General features: G+C 32.9%; 3 protein-coding genes across 3 annotated transcripts; 1 reads left to right on the top strand and 2 right to left on the bottom strand.

Moving 5' to 3' along the window:
- Nucleotides 1-1,064: 1,064 nt before the first annotated feature.
- On the top strand, nt 1,065-4,003 carry LOC124825162 (uncharacterized). The gene is made up of 3 exons (XM_088093518.1): nt 1,065-1,143; nt 1,521-1,814; nt 2,024-4,003. Exons 1-3 carry the CDS (start codon nt 1,065-1,067, stop codon nt 3,151-3,153), a joined length of 1,503 nt encoding a protein of 500 aa, XP_087949644.1. The 3' UTR covers nt 3,154-4,003.
- Nucleotides 3,916-4,474, bottom strand: LOC124825187 (uncharacterized). The gene is made up of 2 exons (XM_047297740.2): nt 4,282-4,474; nt 3,916-4,174 (listed from the first exon to the last, which is right to left on the bottom strand). The coding sequence occupies exons 1-2, from the start codon at nt 4,417-4,419 to the stop codon at nt 4,106-4,108; spliced, it is 207 nt and encodes a 68-aa protein (XP_047153696.1). The 5' UTR covers nt 4,420-4,474; the 3' UTR covers nt 3,916-4,105.
- Nucleotides 4,475-9,466: 4,992 nt separating this feature from the next.
- Nucleotides 9,467-15,380, bottom strand: LOC124825189 (transcription initiation factor IIA large subunit-like). Its single transcript, XM_047297741.2, has 11 exons — nt 15,098-15,380; nt 14,642-14,830; nt 14,382-14,531; nt 13,086-13,137; nt 12,954-13,012; nt 12,623-12,748; nt 11,146-11,289; nt 10,374-10,437; nt 10,098-10,267; nt 9,895-9,978; nt 9,467-9,808 (listed from the first exon to the last, which is right to left on the bottom strand). Exons 1-11 carry the CDS (start codon nt 15,215-15,217, stop codon nt 9,785-9,787), a joined length of 1,182 nt encoding a protein of 393 aa, XP_047153697.1. The 5' UTR covers nt 15,218-15,380; the 3' UTR covers nt 9,467-9,784.
- Nucleotides 15,381-15,906: the final 526 nt, after the last annotated feature.

The following is a 15,906-nucleotide window of genomic DNA, read 5'->3' on the forward strand; positions in this document are numbered from 1 at the left end:
ATCATTCAGTTAAATTAAATTCTATTCATTTCAAAACCAAATCCAATAAAATAAAGAGATAAAGAGATAATTAATTATATTTACCGTGAATTTAATACTTTACTGTTACTTGCTCCAAATTAGAAAATGAGTATTAACAACTTAAGAGAACTTTAAAATTAAAACTAAAACGGAAAACTACATTGAGAGGATTGGAGAAAAGTATAACATGGATTATTTTTTACTGAAAACCCATACCTACACCTAAAATAGATTTAAATAAAATTGTTACTTAGCAAATCTATTAACTAATATATTCTTATATATTTAAATTAGGGTTAAATATGTTTTTAGTCCCTAAACTATTGGCCGTTTCTGGTTTTCGTCCCTCTTCCAAAGTAAGGTACAATTTGGTCCTTATTCTTTAGAAAAACGTTCGTTTTAGTCCTCAAAATTTTGTTTTTAGTCCTCGTTTTAGTCCTCAAAACGTTCGTTTTTTCGACTAAAACGAACGTTTTTTAAAGATTGAGGACTAAATTGTACCTTACTTTGGAAGAGGGACGAAAACCAGAAACGGTCAATAGTTTAGGGACTAAAAACATATTTAACCCTTTAAATTATTATCATATTATAGATAATCTCCATCCAACCAATTATAGTTATTTTGTCACAACAGCACTATATATCAATATTTAGTTTACATAACGACTTGGAGAGTAGAAGGAAGGTATACTAAAATAAGGCTAGACTAAAGGAAAAAGTTTTGATGACTGAGATAGGGTTGATATTGAGGCACCAACAATTTTTCTTATCCTGGTCTGGTCAACTTTCTATACCAGGAACGGATAATTTGAGAGGTTTAGCAGTAAGAAAAATGGCTAGTAGTCTCCACGTGTAGAAAATAAGCCCTCAAATATATGTCCATGGTGTGCTAGAACTGCGGAACCAATTGATTTACCACTCTTCATTCTGTGTTAAATTTCTGCCTATTATTTATTAACCATAGAAGAACAAATATAAAAGCAGAGTTATTAAAAAATCTGAGGCAAATTGGAATACAGGGAAGAAGAAAAAAGTCAGAGAAAATGCCTGACCGTACTTACAAACATATTGATACTGCAAGGAGTCCTACCAGCATTGCTAGTGTGGAACATTTCCTCCGAAGTAATCTTTAATTTCTCAACATTCAAGAATATATCATAGCTTTAGACACAGCTTAATTATGTTACATAAGCTAGTTACAAACAAAAGGGCATGTCACCGCCATGAAACAATTGAATTTCAAACCATGCATTTGTAAACGCTGGTAATTAAAGAAAGATTGTATATCAAAGAAAATGATATGGATGTGAAGGGTAGGCCAGAGAAAATTTATTGAGTGTTGATTATGGATTCTTTCACATATCATAAACTCTATCAAATTATTGTTATTTTTCTCCTCCTGACACAAGCAAATGTACATTTTTTTTCTTTCTTTCTTTCTCTCTTCTTTCTTTCTTTCAATGGTGTGGAAGGATTTGTTTCCAAAATCATATTCTAAGTTCCCGTGATTACAGGTGCAGCCGGGGATTCTTCTAGGATGTCACCAACTAGCTCTTCCCCTTCCTCTCCTATGAAGCAACAGGACCTGGAAGAAGACCAAGGCCTCTATCAGAAGAAATCAGTCCTCACCAAAGTGAAGCAAAAGGCCCGGAAATTTTGCAACAGCCTCAGCAAGAAAAGAATAGAGGACGACAATGTCACACCCTCTAGTAGAGCTAGGTTTGCGGATGAAGAGGAGGAGGAAGAAATTGAAGAAGAAGAAGAAGACGACGCTGAATACCTTGGAGCTCCCAGTAATTAATACACATCATTCAACAAATTTTTATATTGTCTCAGAATGAATGATCCTCGCTAATATTTATATGATATGAAATCGTAAATAGGGACCATATGATCGTTCATAAGATAATTTCTCCTTGCCCCTTTGTTTATTATTCATTTTCACAAGGACTTGTTCTTTCTTCTTTACAAATCCTTACTGGGAGTAAATTTTACATTTCAGTGTATGAATCGGAGCAGGCACCTGAGACATACAAAGAAAATGCAAGGCAACATCCAAGAGCAAATCCAGTAATATCTGAGAAGCACGTTTTGCACAACGCTGTCAAACTAGGAATGCAGGAAGATCAAGAAAAGCCAAGTGCTGCTGTCAATCCCAAACTCACTTCAACAACTCAACCTAATACTGCAACGACAGTGGCAGCATCTTCATCCAACGACTCTGAAACCTTAGCTCAGAAAATGATACCTGCCTATGCTGCAGGGTCGCTTTCAGCCAACAGCATCCCGTCCCAAAATTCATCTGTTTCATCATCTCGGCTGCAACATTCATTTTCCTCACCTGCTTCACAGAGTAGGAAGAATACAAGCCAAAACGTTGCTTCAGTCAATGATTATTTGAAGAACAAGTCTGAAAAAGAGGGTGATGCCAAAATTGAGTCTCCAAAGCAAGATTTGTCATCTTCATCTGCTTCAAAGAGTGGGAAGATTACTCAAAAGACTCTTTCATTCAAAGATTATTCAACGAACAGGTCTGAACAAGGGAATGATGCCACAAATATGATTCCATTGCAAAAATCATCATCCTTCTCAGTTGCTTCATTGAGAGGGAAAAACACAGGCCAAAAGAGTGCTTTGGCCAAAGATTATTCAATGAGCAAGTCAGAGCCAAGGGATGATATAAAAACTGAATCTCAGCCTCAGGTGACATATGGAGAAAATGGTCCAAGTAATTCAGGCATGATGGACAAGGTGAGAGGAGCTGTAAATTCATTACTCGGGAATGAGGAGCCATCAGAAGAATATGGAGTCAAAATTCCTACTACACGCACTTCATCACAAACTCAACAAGGTAAAACACTATCATTACAAATGCACCGTTCTGCCATATATCCTATATATCATATCTGTTTGATACTATCATCTTTTTTTTCATGCAAAGCTCTTTTGTCACTACATAAAATCCACAATATTCATGTGATATCACAGTATATTTTGCAGTTGGTGAGGATGAGAACCGTGGGAGAATTCTACAGGCAAATTAAGTTCTCCAAGCATCGCCTTCATGCAACTTTGTATATGACTACATGCTTTCTTTTTTTCCATTTTGTGTATGTATATAATAATAACTAGACCCGAAAAGTCATTTCCAATGTTTTGTAAAATTCAATATATGGAATAAACTGTGTACCATTTATCCACAGAAATGAGTGCAGTGTGCACCGTGAACTTTTACTAATTTATAGAAGGATTCATCAGAAAAACAGTGTGCTGTCATTGCTACTTTGGCTGATTTTATGGCTTAGTGCTTGGTGGTATATGATATCTGACGAATAGAATTTTCTTTTATCGGTAATGTATTTGTTTTTTGGTCAGTGCTTCTGAAGAATAGAATAAAAGGAAAGGAAAACACTGCACAAATTTACTATACTGAAGTCCTTTTACTGTCGATTTTGCTACTAAGTTAAGATAACAATGTGCTGCCTATATATGATGTGTTGTTTGATCTTTTATGCATTCAAAGAAAAAGAAAATGAACTCGCAGGTATTTTTAGAACTTATAAGTCTCGTATTTGAGTTTGAGTATGTTTTGTATGGAATGTTATAATCATTGGAATATCTTGATTGGAATAAAACAAAATAAATATATTATTTCATATGTGAATATTTTTATTAGCTATGCATAAATCAAATAAACGGCCGCTCTATGTTTCTGAAAACATCTCACACTTAAGTGTTGGTGTATGCATAAATTAATTGGTTAAATGAACTATAATTTTTGTTTTTTTTCCAGCAATACTATTTCTAATGATTCATCGTTAGTCAATTGAAACCTCAGAGCAGATTATAAAATCAAAGAAAGTTACTCAATTGAAAACAATAAAATTTCGAGGCTGGAAGAAAAGACGGTAATAATACCATTAGAATCTAAATCAGTAAGAATAACTACCAAGATATGTCAGCAATATATTAAAACCACATATTACAAAACAGTCTATAAAGGCAGAAATGGAGTAGGATGTTTGGGGGTTACAAATTGGTTTTGAAGCGAAAAATGGATTGAATGACGAGAAACAAGCGTCCTTCAGGAGTTGTTGGCAGTGGCAGGAGCGGGAGCAGATGATTGAGAACATGCTTTCAAGACAGCTTCATTCTTCAAAACGAATTCAGAAGAAAGAAGAGAGATGTGATTATCGAGAAAGAAGAAGAAGAAAAGAAACCCTAAAAAGGAAGAACAGAGAGATATAGAGAGATGGAAACCTGCCAAACGCGGAGGAGGCGCTTCTTAGCGTTGGCCTTTCTGGTGGTGGTGAGTTTAATTCGCTTCCAAAGGAGTCCTCCAGAGTCATGCTTCTTCACGATCTCCATCACGCGCGTTCCCCACAATGCACCGCCCATAACTGACTCTGTCCTTTCGTTTCCAAATCGTTCTTTCTGCTGCGCAACTACCACCGCCACCTCCACCCCTTTTCTGATCTTCACTTTGGGCCCAATCTTCTTTGGGCCTTCTTTCTCTCTAATCCATTTTCTGTTGGACTTTCAATTTCCATTCCCACATTTTACTGTTTCCACTCCTCTGTGTTTCTTTTTCTTCTTTTTATTCTAATAATCTAATATTAGCTAATTATAAAAAACATATTTTAAACATGTTTGAATTTTCTTTTCATAAGTATTTATAGTGAAAAAGATAAGAAAACTAAATTAAATAACTTTTTTTTAATGTTAAAACTAAATAATGTCCAATACATTAATATATAAAGTTTTCTGTTATCTAACTTTTTTAACTTATTTGTAGGGAAGTTTGTTTATTTACTTTTGTCTACTACAATACTGTGTAGAGAGAAATTCCCCATAACATATTCTCATTTATAAAATAAAAAAAAACATTTTCGTCTAAATATTTTAATTAATTTATGTTAAAGATTTATATTAATATTAGATTACTACTATACATTAAAATATAAAATAAAATATGTTAATTTTCACTGAAACTTTATGTTTTAAAGTAAACAATAATATAAAATTATTTATATTTGTTTTAAAGCCGACTAATATTATTTTAAATTCAAGTATCATTCCATGATTGTAGTATGCGAAATAAGAGTTAATGAGGAAGGGAGTGAAAATTATAGTTAAGTGAGAATAAGTTATGATTTTTTTAGGACACGTCATAATATTATACTTTTTAACAATAGTATGATATTTAATAAATTATCAATTATGAACAACATTCTTTATATAAAAAAAGATGACAATTCTACAAGTGTGATTGTAAAAACGACAATTTAAAAAAAAGTATTTAAAATTTCCACATTTAACATAATTTTTATATATATAGCATTTCTTAACTCTTGCAATACGTTATAGATTTCATTTTTATAGAGTTTTCTTTGTACCCTGAAATATCTATAATAATTTGCAGTATATCAACATATATAACTTTTTTCTTTCTTAAAGTAAGTATATATTCGTGCAAGGAATAAAATGAATACTACATAAAGAAGGAACACTTAAACGTTAGGGTGAACAAATTAATAATAGGATGAAAGATATTTACATTAATTTGATACACATAATAAGATAAAATGATTGTAAAAAAATGAATTTATGTAAAAATAAATAAAAAAAGTAATGTCAAATAAATATAAAAAAATTACGTGTGTTAAAATATCAATTTTCTATCTAATATTTCATTTATAAGCATTGTTAATCACAATTTAAATCCAAATGAAATAAATATAATCTCTTGACAACATCGGATCAGAAATGCATGCAAATTGGTAGAATAAAATGTGTTGATATATTTAGCTCATGAAGACAACTAAATATTATTAGTTACATGCATATATATATATATATATATATATATATATATATATATATATATATATATATATATGGGGTTTGCTAACGCGCGTACGCGTGTTTTTCAGTTGGTACATTTTAGCAATGTGTACCGGATTTTAGTAGACAAAAATATCCTTATATATCATGGATTCTAAGTTTTAAGGTTAAGGGTATTTTAATAATTTTCATTTTCAAAACTTAAAAAAAAAAAAAAAGAAACCCCCCAAACCCTTACTCACCTCTCTCATTCCTCTCAACCCTTTCTCTTTCATCTTTCTCACTCCAATCTTTTCTCTGTCATCCCTACTTAGTCCCAATTGAAAAAATCAGAAATACCCTACTGTAGCCCCAATTGAAAAAATCAGAAACACTTGTCATTAAACAATCTTACAAAAAAATGATTTTATAATGAATTTTGATCTTATAATTTTTGTCTTATCTAATTTTATCCAATTTTCACAAGCATAAAGGAATTGGTAATTGACCTGGAAAAAATCAGAAATACTTTTTGTTAAACAATTTCTTACAAAAAATGATTTTATAATGAGTTTTTATTTTATAATTTTTGTCTTATCTACTTTTATCTAATTTTCACAAGCATAATAACATCCGAAAGAATTGGTAATTGGCCTGGAGGGTTTTTTTAGAGATGATGATTCAACATATGCAGATGATGAAATTAGAGAAATTAGTGAAGATGGTGAAATTGAAGAGATCTTGAATGAACCTTTGCCTCAAGAAGGTGAATATGTCAATGACTCAACTCTTTAGAAAGACAAATTGTTTAAAGGCAAGTGTTTCTGATTTTTTCAATTGGGGCTACAGTAGGGATGACAGAGAAAAGGTTGGAGTGAGAGAGATGAAAGAGAAAGGATTGAGAGGAATGAGAGATGTGAGTAAGGGTTTGGGGGTTTCTTTTTTTTTTTTTTTAAGTTTTGAAAATGAAAATTATTAAAATACCCTTAACCTTAAAACTTAGAATCCATGATATATAAGGATATTTTTGTCTACTAAAATCCGGTACACATTGTTAAAATGTACCAACTGAAAAACAGGCGTACGCGCGTTAGCAAACCCCTATATATATATATATATATTGTTGAAAATGTTAAGATACATATATGAACAATGGCTGTAATGTTTCTATAAAGGGATATTGTTTGGCAATGTTGTTCTGGTCCTTACCTTGCGGAGGAAAACATTGAACAATAAACTAAAAAACAAAAAAACGAACGAAGGAATAAAGGGACATATGCTCCTACAAAAGCTACAAACCACCCAAAAGTAGTATCGTTTTGTTACTGAGTTGTTTCTGAGGCTAAGCTCTATCTTCTTCTCCTTCATTCCTTTTAAATCTCTACAAGTGCACCAGTAAAAACTTGCATGACACTAATTCGTACACGTTGTTGATATCATTATTGTCTCGAGCAAAGAGGAATCAACTTATAGAGCTTATTAATTATAATCGTTCCTGGTTGCAAACCGAGACAAATCAGAAAGCTTATATTGATGGAAATGGAATGCAAAGGTAGGTTGATGAGAAGAAGAGGAGAAGGGTGCAGTACGAGGCTACAGAAGCAGGCACCTGCATCTCTTGACATTGATAAGGTTCATTGTGATCGACCCTCTAACCCTTTTGGGGAGGTTTCAAAGGCTATACCATTGTTGTCTCCACTTATGTTTTCCCATCAGCCAATATATGACGACATCACTGTTCGTGTTGGAACATCAGAGAATACTGAGAAAAACAATGGCATGATGAATCAGGATAGGACTACTGGTTGGGAGCATCCAGCTATGGCTTCGTTTCCCCATGCTTCATCATCATCTTTCTGTAGCTTCTTCCAAAAGCATTGTGTCTTCGTGAATCATGCCTAGTGAATTATATATTATTCACCACTGTTAAGGGTTGCTTTATGTTATTTCTTGTTTAAAAATAGCTGAGGCTGCACTTCACTGCTTTTAGGATAGTAATAATGATCTTACTTAGCATCATCTTGGGGTTCGATTAGAGATTATGCATTATTTGTATTCAGATGTATTCCATTTAACTGCAAATGCATGCAGTTAGTGTTAAAGTTTCTTATACTGTAGTCTTTACTATTGTTCTTCTTCTGTAATCTGTTGGGGTGAAGAAAAAAACAAAACTATCAAGATATATTTACTCAATAATTTTTCGTCAGGCCTTTTCCATATCTTCGTCTATCGGATTACTAGTTTTTATTCTACAATTTTTTTTTGTCCTTACTTTCTTTTTGTTATTGTTGCAGAGAGACATAATACTTTTGAGATACATAAATTTTTTTACATACTATCCATTTTTTACTTTTCTTTTTTTTTCTTTTCAAAAAATATAAAAGTTTACTTTTTTTATAACTATTTTATTCTTATAACATATGTCAATGAATATAAATGTGTTATTTTATTATTATTCTTTTAAATAGACATAAATAAGCTGCTTGTGTGGTCTGATAAACAGCCTTGCCATGTCTCAATGGCCGATAAAATCTTTAAAGACAAAATACAGAAGGTTTAGAGATTACAAACTTTTGTGTTGGGATGAAGAGCGGAAACAAGAAAGTCAAAAAGAAAAAAAAATTATAAAATAACTAAACTGTTTTTATTGTCATAAATTTATTTTAATTAAATATTACGTTATAATAATAATAATATTATTATTTTAATATTTTTATCTTTATTATTTTGTTATATATAATTATATTACTCTATTATTATTGTATATATTTTGTTTTTTCAGAGACAGAGAGAGCACTTTATATGGTATTTTTATTATTCTAAAAAGGGTTCTTGTTGGTACCATTTTAATTCACTACACAATAAGATTATCTCCATTTCTATGATAACATACGGACTCACTTAAACAAGAAGAATTTTGCAAATGTTTTTTCTTATCAAATGACTGTAGAACTAAAATGGTTGGCATATTGCATTTTCTAGGATTACTTTTAATTTTCTTACGAGAAAAATGACGGTACAATCATATACATTTATAGATATCATTTATGCATGCTTGTTTGTGTTTGTTTGAAAGTGGAGTGAAATAAATAAAGAAATGAAATAGATTAGTAGAAATCGAAAAACTTTTATATACTTATTTCGATGAATAAAAAAATAAACAAAATAACTTCTATAAAAAATATACGTTATTACTTTTTTACTAGAATAGTTGTACTTCAATTAGGATTAAGACATTCTTCTGGTGTGCATAACATATTCGAGGAAAAAAGCTAGTAAGGCATTGTGTAACATTCTTATTGGAAAATGAATAAAAATTATTGCAGTTCTTAATAAGAAATAGATCTGTGAATCAACCAATAAAGAAATATAGTTTCAGAAGGTATCACAAGCACACAACATCCTTATACCAAGAAAACCACTTACACACTAAAGTCGGTCTTTGATCTAGAAGAGCATATACATGACAACGTTGTAGAAAACAATATTGTAAACCTTAATATACCAATGTTAGATTTTCCTTTATTCTACCGTCTAAAGTTTCATGTCAATATCCCGAACTTGAGTCCTGCGACCTAAACATTAACGCCCCGATTTTAGTGTTCAAAAGCTAAGCCTGAGAGAACCACAATCCAAAATTAACTATCATTATCAGACAAAGGATTCTTAAATTAACCAAAGCGCCCAAGTGTACAGAACTAGAGGAACCACATACTACAAATGGGGGGCTCAAGGAAATGCCCGAGTCTCTAATATCAGGTAAAGGCCAAAAATTGCTCATTCTCTATGTACAGGAGGCCAACATGAAAACAACAGTCTCGAAAGGGTGAAAGGATTTTTCTCTTCCTGAATGTTTCACTTAATTATAATCAAAGAAAGATCATGAAACACTCTTGACATTTCCGAATCATGGTTCAAGAAAGCACCATCTCCAACAAAATCAGAAGTCAAACTCTCCTGTCGCCTGCAGAGATATATGACAGTTTGATGATAAATTAAATTGGAAAAGTAGAAAATAACATTACTTCTTCTCCTTTAACAGTGACAAACCTTGTTGAAGAGAATGTCCTTATTATTTATGTGCATGATACCATCTTTTAATGTGCATTTCCACCTGCTCTTGGTACGAGTCACCTAAATGTTTGGCAAGATAGACCATATTAGAAAGAATAATCATCCAACCCTGAACCACACTAGCTGCATCATATAAAAAATCCCTTGATTTCTAGTTCAGAGTGTAGGGAAGTTGTTACCTTATCAAACTGTGCCAAAACAAGATGATGTGTATTTTGATCATCTACTTGTTCTATGTCATCCAAATCATCATCATCTTCTTCATTTAATGGAGGTTCATCATCGTCGTCATCATAATCATTTCCCGCTTCATTCTGAGCCACAAGAGCAGGGGTGCTAGCTGGCACTTCTAATAATTAATAAAGGAAAAATAATCAGCTACAGTAACAGATAAAGAATATATAAGCAGTAAAAATCTTCAAAATATAATTAATACATTCACATTATGGAATTACCAGGAGGAGCTGGCGTATTAGAAATGTTGTAGTCTTCACTGAACACTTCTCCATAGTTGTATACCTGCCACAGGATGAAACAAACCAAGATGATAAAACACAAGACATGGTGGAGGAAGTGCCAAATGAAGCATAATGGAATTTAAAAGACTAAAAAATTAGTAACTTTAAGTGGTATTTTACAGTCCATCCAGTCAATTAGAGTTTTTAAGAACCAAACGTATCATTAAGCTTGGGTATGGCAGCTAGGCAAATCAAATCAATCCCCATTATTAAATAAGCAACTAATTCATGTTCCAAATTATACACATGTTGGTATATTACACTATCCATCTTGTTCAAATTGCAACCACTTTAAGAATTAAAAAAATAATAATCCCTTAAATCCCTTCTAAAGTAATACGGGATTACAGCTTCACTCATTCTGCTTTATCAATGTTAAATAAGGAAAGAAGTAGCTCATAAACAGACAACCGTATAAATGGGAGTACTCAAAACTCTGATTTTTCTCACTACACATAACTTACTGAAATGATCTCCAAGGTTCCATTTCTTTCATAGTTTTGCAACAAAAGAATAACTCAAATTATGAATAAGAACTCATTGAGTATAAATAAAGTGGCTATTGAAACACTGACCTTGAACGTGGTTATTAATTGCAAAATTAGAAAGCTCGAGTGTCTATCTACCAAGAACTAAAAGCGGGTGGTCGAATGTGTTTTTCCCAAAAATATAAGGGACAGAAGGAGACAGGACAAATAACACTACTCACATTTGGAGGAGAAAGCACATCCTCATCATATGGAATTGGTCCATCAAGTTGAGGAATTGTAGAAGTCAACCTCTCCAAATCTGCTGGCATTTTCCCTTTCGAAATAGTGTGATGTGCATTAATGGAGATGTGCCCCCCATTTACCTGGAAGATTGATCTCTAAGGATTTAGTAACTGAATATCCTTTTTCCATCAACCAAGCAAGTCAATGAATTAATTAACACAAATAACATGCACGCTCGTACACTGTAAAAAGCAACAAAAAAATGTATATTCAGAAGAGTGGAATTGGCAAGAAGCTGGCAATTTAAAATTCTCAGTTATGCTATATGAGGGAAATGTCAAAACTGCAGATCATTGCGACAGCAAACCATTATTACTTTCATCCTGAAAGTTGAGATGACAGTAAAACAATTGTGAAAAATAAAAATTTGAGACAAATTTTTATCAGATTTCTGAAGTTAGTAAACACTAGAACATTGTCAAGCAGCTCCCGAGTGAATTGGTGGTAACTAAATTCACTCAACCTAGAATATGTACATCTACACGGAAATCAGAGTCTATGTTCTTGAAGAGCTGAATAATCGACCTCACAATAAAGTGCCACAAAAAGCTGTAAAAACTACAGCAGAAGACTGAAAATAAGATATAAAATTTCAAAGATAAACACTATCTCATGAATAGGTTTACAGCAAGAAAGAGAGACAAAATCAACTATAAATTATAACTACAATTGAAGACCCTAGCAAACAAAATTAATTTAGCCTGATCTTACCTACTTGTACAATAGTCCAATGCACAAAAAAAGGGATTCAAGCAGGAAATTGACAAAAAGAAGACACAAATAACAACAGTTCCCAAAATAAATAGCAAGCAGAAAAATATGGAAAATCAATCCTAAGGTAGAAATTTACAGAACAAAAAAAGAACGTTATTCTTAAGCCTTGGCCCTGTATTAAACCATTCCTACAGCTGACCAACAACAAATGAGTGTTACTAAGTTCTGGGATGTGGGCCTTCATAGTTTTGATGCAGTTGAATGATTATTCATTTGTATTCATGCTAAACTGTCACAATACTCAAATGTGTATGAAAAAATATCTCTGCATAATCTATATTTTTTCAAAATTGACAGATGCAATGTAGGTAGCTACACTGCAAGGGATCCCCCTCCTTCCTTAATCCCTCATTGTTGTCCCGACCAATTGGTAACCCACTTTTGAGAAAGAGCATTATTTACTACCAAACAGAACAATACACTTTCAAGGGATTGGAATGACATGTGCCAAAAATAACAAAAGAATTACAAAACTAGAATATCCTTGCTCCAATTCAGTAAAATATCAGGGTCATTTACAACTGAAACAAAAATGATACACATAAGAAATTAAACTAGTAACATCATTACAGTACCACTTACAAACAATAAACAAACATCTGATATATATGATGCTGACCAATACAAAAACAAGAATACCTCAATTTCAAAATCTCCAAGAGTAGCATCCCCAGCTCCATCTTGTTGAGGTATATATCCACCAGCATTATATTGAGAAGTCAAATCATTGCGTTTTCTCTTTCCTGATGACATAGTGAAGAAGTCCTGGATTTTTTTAAAGAATCAGCAACATCTAAACGTGAAGGAAGTAAGTTCAGGCTTGACATTCTAAACAAATACCTATAATGTGTTTTGCAACAACAGTAACGCAATGTGCAGACTTTACAAAGTAAGTCGACCATGATGAGGTCTCTTCAAATTTTGACAACAGAGAAAACATTATTCTATCAGACCAAACTGGCTCACTTACCTGTGTCAGAGGTTGATTAGAAGTTCCTCTGTCTGCCTCATCCCGCCCTTCCACATAAGCTACAGTAATACACACCATTAATTGCAAAGCTTTTTGACTAAACACTTTAACCTGAATTTAATTGACACTCACCAACATTGACATCAAGTGAGGTCCTCGGGTTCATCCAAGGAGAAGTAGGTTGCTGTAGAAATTAATAAAGACAACATTAATGTACATCTTAAAAAAGCTCATGAAAATTATTTAAACAGAATAGTTTAGTCACTTAAGAAATTTAAACAAGGTTATAAGTAGCACGTTATAGCAGTGAAGAGCAACTACTAAGTTTGATTAGTACTGCATTTTAAATAATGCCCACAGTTGTGTCCAAAAGAGGCGGGCATCATTTTGAATACCTTTTTTTTCCCCAAAACAGCATCATTTTCAGTGTTTCTAAAGGGGAAAGTTTGCACGCCTTCTTTAAGAATTTAAAAAATTCCTATTTTGATGTTGGTTCCCACATAGTAGTCAATTGTGAGCTATAGCACCACAATAATAGTGCTACACTGCATCACAGCCACCAGCTACTTCTGTGTAACCTGTTGCAGATTAGTCTTTTTGCAGTGGTTGTAGCAATGCAGATTATGGCTACTTTGGGATGAAATCGCAACTATCTATGCCAGTATTTCCCTGGTGACAGAATGGTGCCATTTGAAGCTATATTGCTGGGATAATATTAGATTTCCACCCCATTTTTATTTAAGCGGAACAGAACCCTATTCCCACCTATAGCTAATCAAGTCCTTATTAAACTTGGGTAGTCTTCACCTTGCAAGTCATTTTTATTGGGTTGAGTTAAACTATAAAGCCAAAATTTTAAGATTGTATCTATACATTATTAGGATACTCATATTTGTTTTTATTTTAAATGTATTTATTGGAAGGACACTGATGTTCCAGCCAACCCTTGTATCATAAAATTGTGGATCCTTTATTTATTGTTTGTCGGAAAGTTTGTAATGATAGGTCTTTCATTCAATTTTCCATGCTCCCAGTCTATAGTTTTCTAAGATCCACTGTTTAATTTTTAATCTAACTGGACATTGTTTTCTGATTACCAACCACTTTTGTTTTTTAGGATGATTTGTATTTAAAATTTGAAGTCTTTTAAACCTTTTTGTTTCCGTGCCTTCAATTGTTGCTTACTTGCATATTGCTAAAACATGTGACCTTTTATTTAATTATGAATATGCCATAAATTCTGATTAATTTTATAAATACGTTAGCATTAATGTGTATGTTATGAATAAATTATTCAATTTGCATCTTAGAATAATGGAAATGCTTATCACTGTTTGAGATTGATAACAATGAAAGAAATGAAAATAGGTAATTTGACATGATAAATTGAAGTATTTATATGATATAGCACGGGGCCACGAGCTTTACCATGTATGGAGCAGGTCTTCCTCCTTTCCCATCAGCATTTCCATTATCATTTCCAGATGAGGGATAGTCATTTGGTCCAGTAGGAATGTTATAAGTTGAGTTATCCCCAGTCATAGGTAAAGGGGTCTGAATTGGCGTTTGCAATGGCGTCTGCACATTCAAAGGTGCATAGAGACAATCCAATAATTTTAACTCATTCAAGAACATTAAAAAGAGACATCACTAATTGAACTTATAACTACTATGTGGATCAAACTCACAGGGGGAAAAAGCATTTCAGCAGTAGGAGTCTCAGTCTCATACTCCTCGGTCCCCTCGTACGGTCCCTCATACGGCATATTAAGATCATGAACAGGAGTAATAGGACCACCGGGAGTTGGCTTAGCCGCAGTAGACCTTTCTATGGGACCCAGCACAGCGCCAGCTTGCATCATCTTTGATTCCCACATCTAAACAAGTTACAAACAAAAGAATAAAATGACGAACATATTTAACACTTTAATAATAATAATAAAATACTTAAATAAATAACATCAAGAAAGCAATCGATCCAATTCAAACCCTAAATCCACGAACCAGCCGAGACAGAACAATTTTTTTCCAAGCTACATCAATAGGCCTTTGAAATAGATGTATAAACATCACTAATCCAATTTATTTACTGAATATAGGAATTAAAAAGAAAATCCTGAAAGTATGAAAACAGATTTAATTACAGCTTGAAGTTCCCTGACAACTTCCTCGCCGGGACCTCCGTTATTGACGAACTCGTCTCGGACTTTGACCATGACATCCTCGATTACATCGATGTAGACCTGGCTGGTGGAAGCCGCCATCACCAACGCTTTAGTACAGCCCCTGAGTGTATTCGATAATTGTCTTTCTACGAGAGATTTGAGAAAAGTTCAGTGGAAGAGACGGAGAGGAATCATGGGAAATTACAGACTAGGGTTTGTGGTGAGATGAGAGTGTAGAGTGAGAAGTGACGGACCAGAAAGAATAAAGAGAGGAATATAAATAGGTTTGCATCCGATTTAAAACACAGCCCACACGTGTCAATATCTGCTTCTTCTTTATCTTTCAGTTGCTCCAACACTGCTTCCCATCCGCTGCTTTTTTAAGACAAACTGCACACAGTCAAGTTGTAAATCTCACCGTTAATATTAAAAATTAAATTTAATTATTAATTTATTATGAAAAAAAATTCAATTGTATGGATGAGATTTACGCGGTTCACCATAACAAACTTTTCCTATCATCAAATTTCTAATTTGTTCATACATAGTTTTTTATTCTTAAAATTCAAACCTTCTTTCGCTGTAATTTTGTAAAGTCAAATATGATTGAAGGTTGGACCTCTATTCATAAATAAATTAGTTTTATGATTTTTTGAGTTGGGAGGCGGACGAGAGTAACGTGACTCTTGATAGAAGATCATGATTTCCAACAATTACGTCCACAACATGAATTTCTAATATTTGTGTTTTTTTTTTCAACTGTCTAAATATCTGAACTTCAAAATAAA

The sequence above is a fragment of the Vigna umbellata genome, chromosome 6 (assembly GCF_029865625.1).
Source record: "Vigna umbellata cultivar VRB3 chromosome 6, Vumbellata_1.0, whole genome shotgun sequence".
NCBI classification, from domain to species: domain Eukaryota; kingdom Viridiplantae; phylum Streptophyta; class Magnoliopsida; order Fabales; family Fabaceae; genus Vigna; species Vigna umbellata.

Excerpts from the sequence above, each read along its gene's own strand:
- LOC124825162 (XM_088093518.1), top strand. The coding sequence starts at position 1,065 with ATGCCTGACCGTACTTACAAACATATTGATACTGCAAGGAGTCCTACC. Across the intron at positions 1,144-1,520 it reads TGTGGAACATTTCCTCCGAA|TTCCCGTGATTACAGGTGCA; the intron begins GTAATCTTTAAT and ends TCATATTCTAAG. Across the intron at positions 1,815-2,023 it reads TGAATACCTTGGAGCTCCCA|TGTATGAATCGGAGCAGGCA; the intron begins GTAATTAATACA and ends TTTACATTTCAG.
- LOC124825187 (XM_047297740.2), bottom strand. The coding sequence starts at position 4,419 with ATGGGCGGTGCATTGTGGGGAACGCGCGTGATGGAGATCGTGAAGAAG. Across the intron at positions 4,175-4,281 it reads GCCTCCTCCGCGTTTGGCAG|AATGAAGCTGTCTTGAAAGC; the intron begins GTTTCCATCTCT and ends TTCGTTTTGAAG.
- LOC124825189 (XM_047297741.2), bottom strand. The coding sequence starts at position 15,217 with ATGGCGGCTTCCACCAGCCAGGTCTACATCGATGTAATCGAGGATGTC. Across the intron at positions 13,013-13,085 it reads CTCACTTGATGTCAATGTTG|CTTATGTGGAAGGGCGGGAT; the intron begins GTGAGTGTCAAT and ends GTATTACTGTAG. Across the intron at positions 11,290-12,622 it reads TTGGAGATTTTGAAATTGAG|GTAAATGGGGGGCACATCTC; the intron begins GTATTCTTGTTT and ends TCAATCTTCCAG.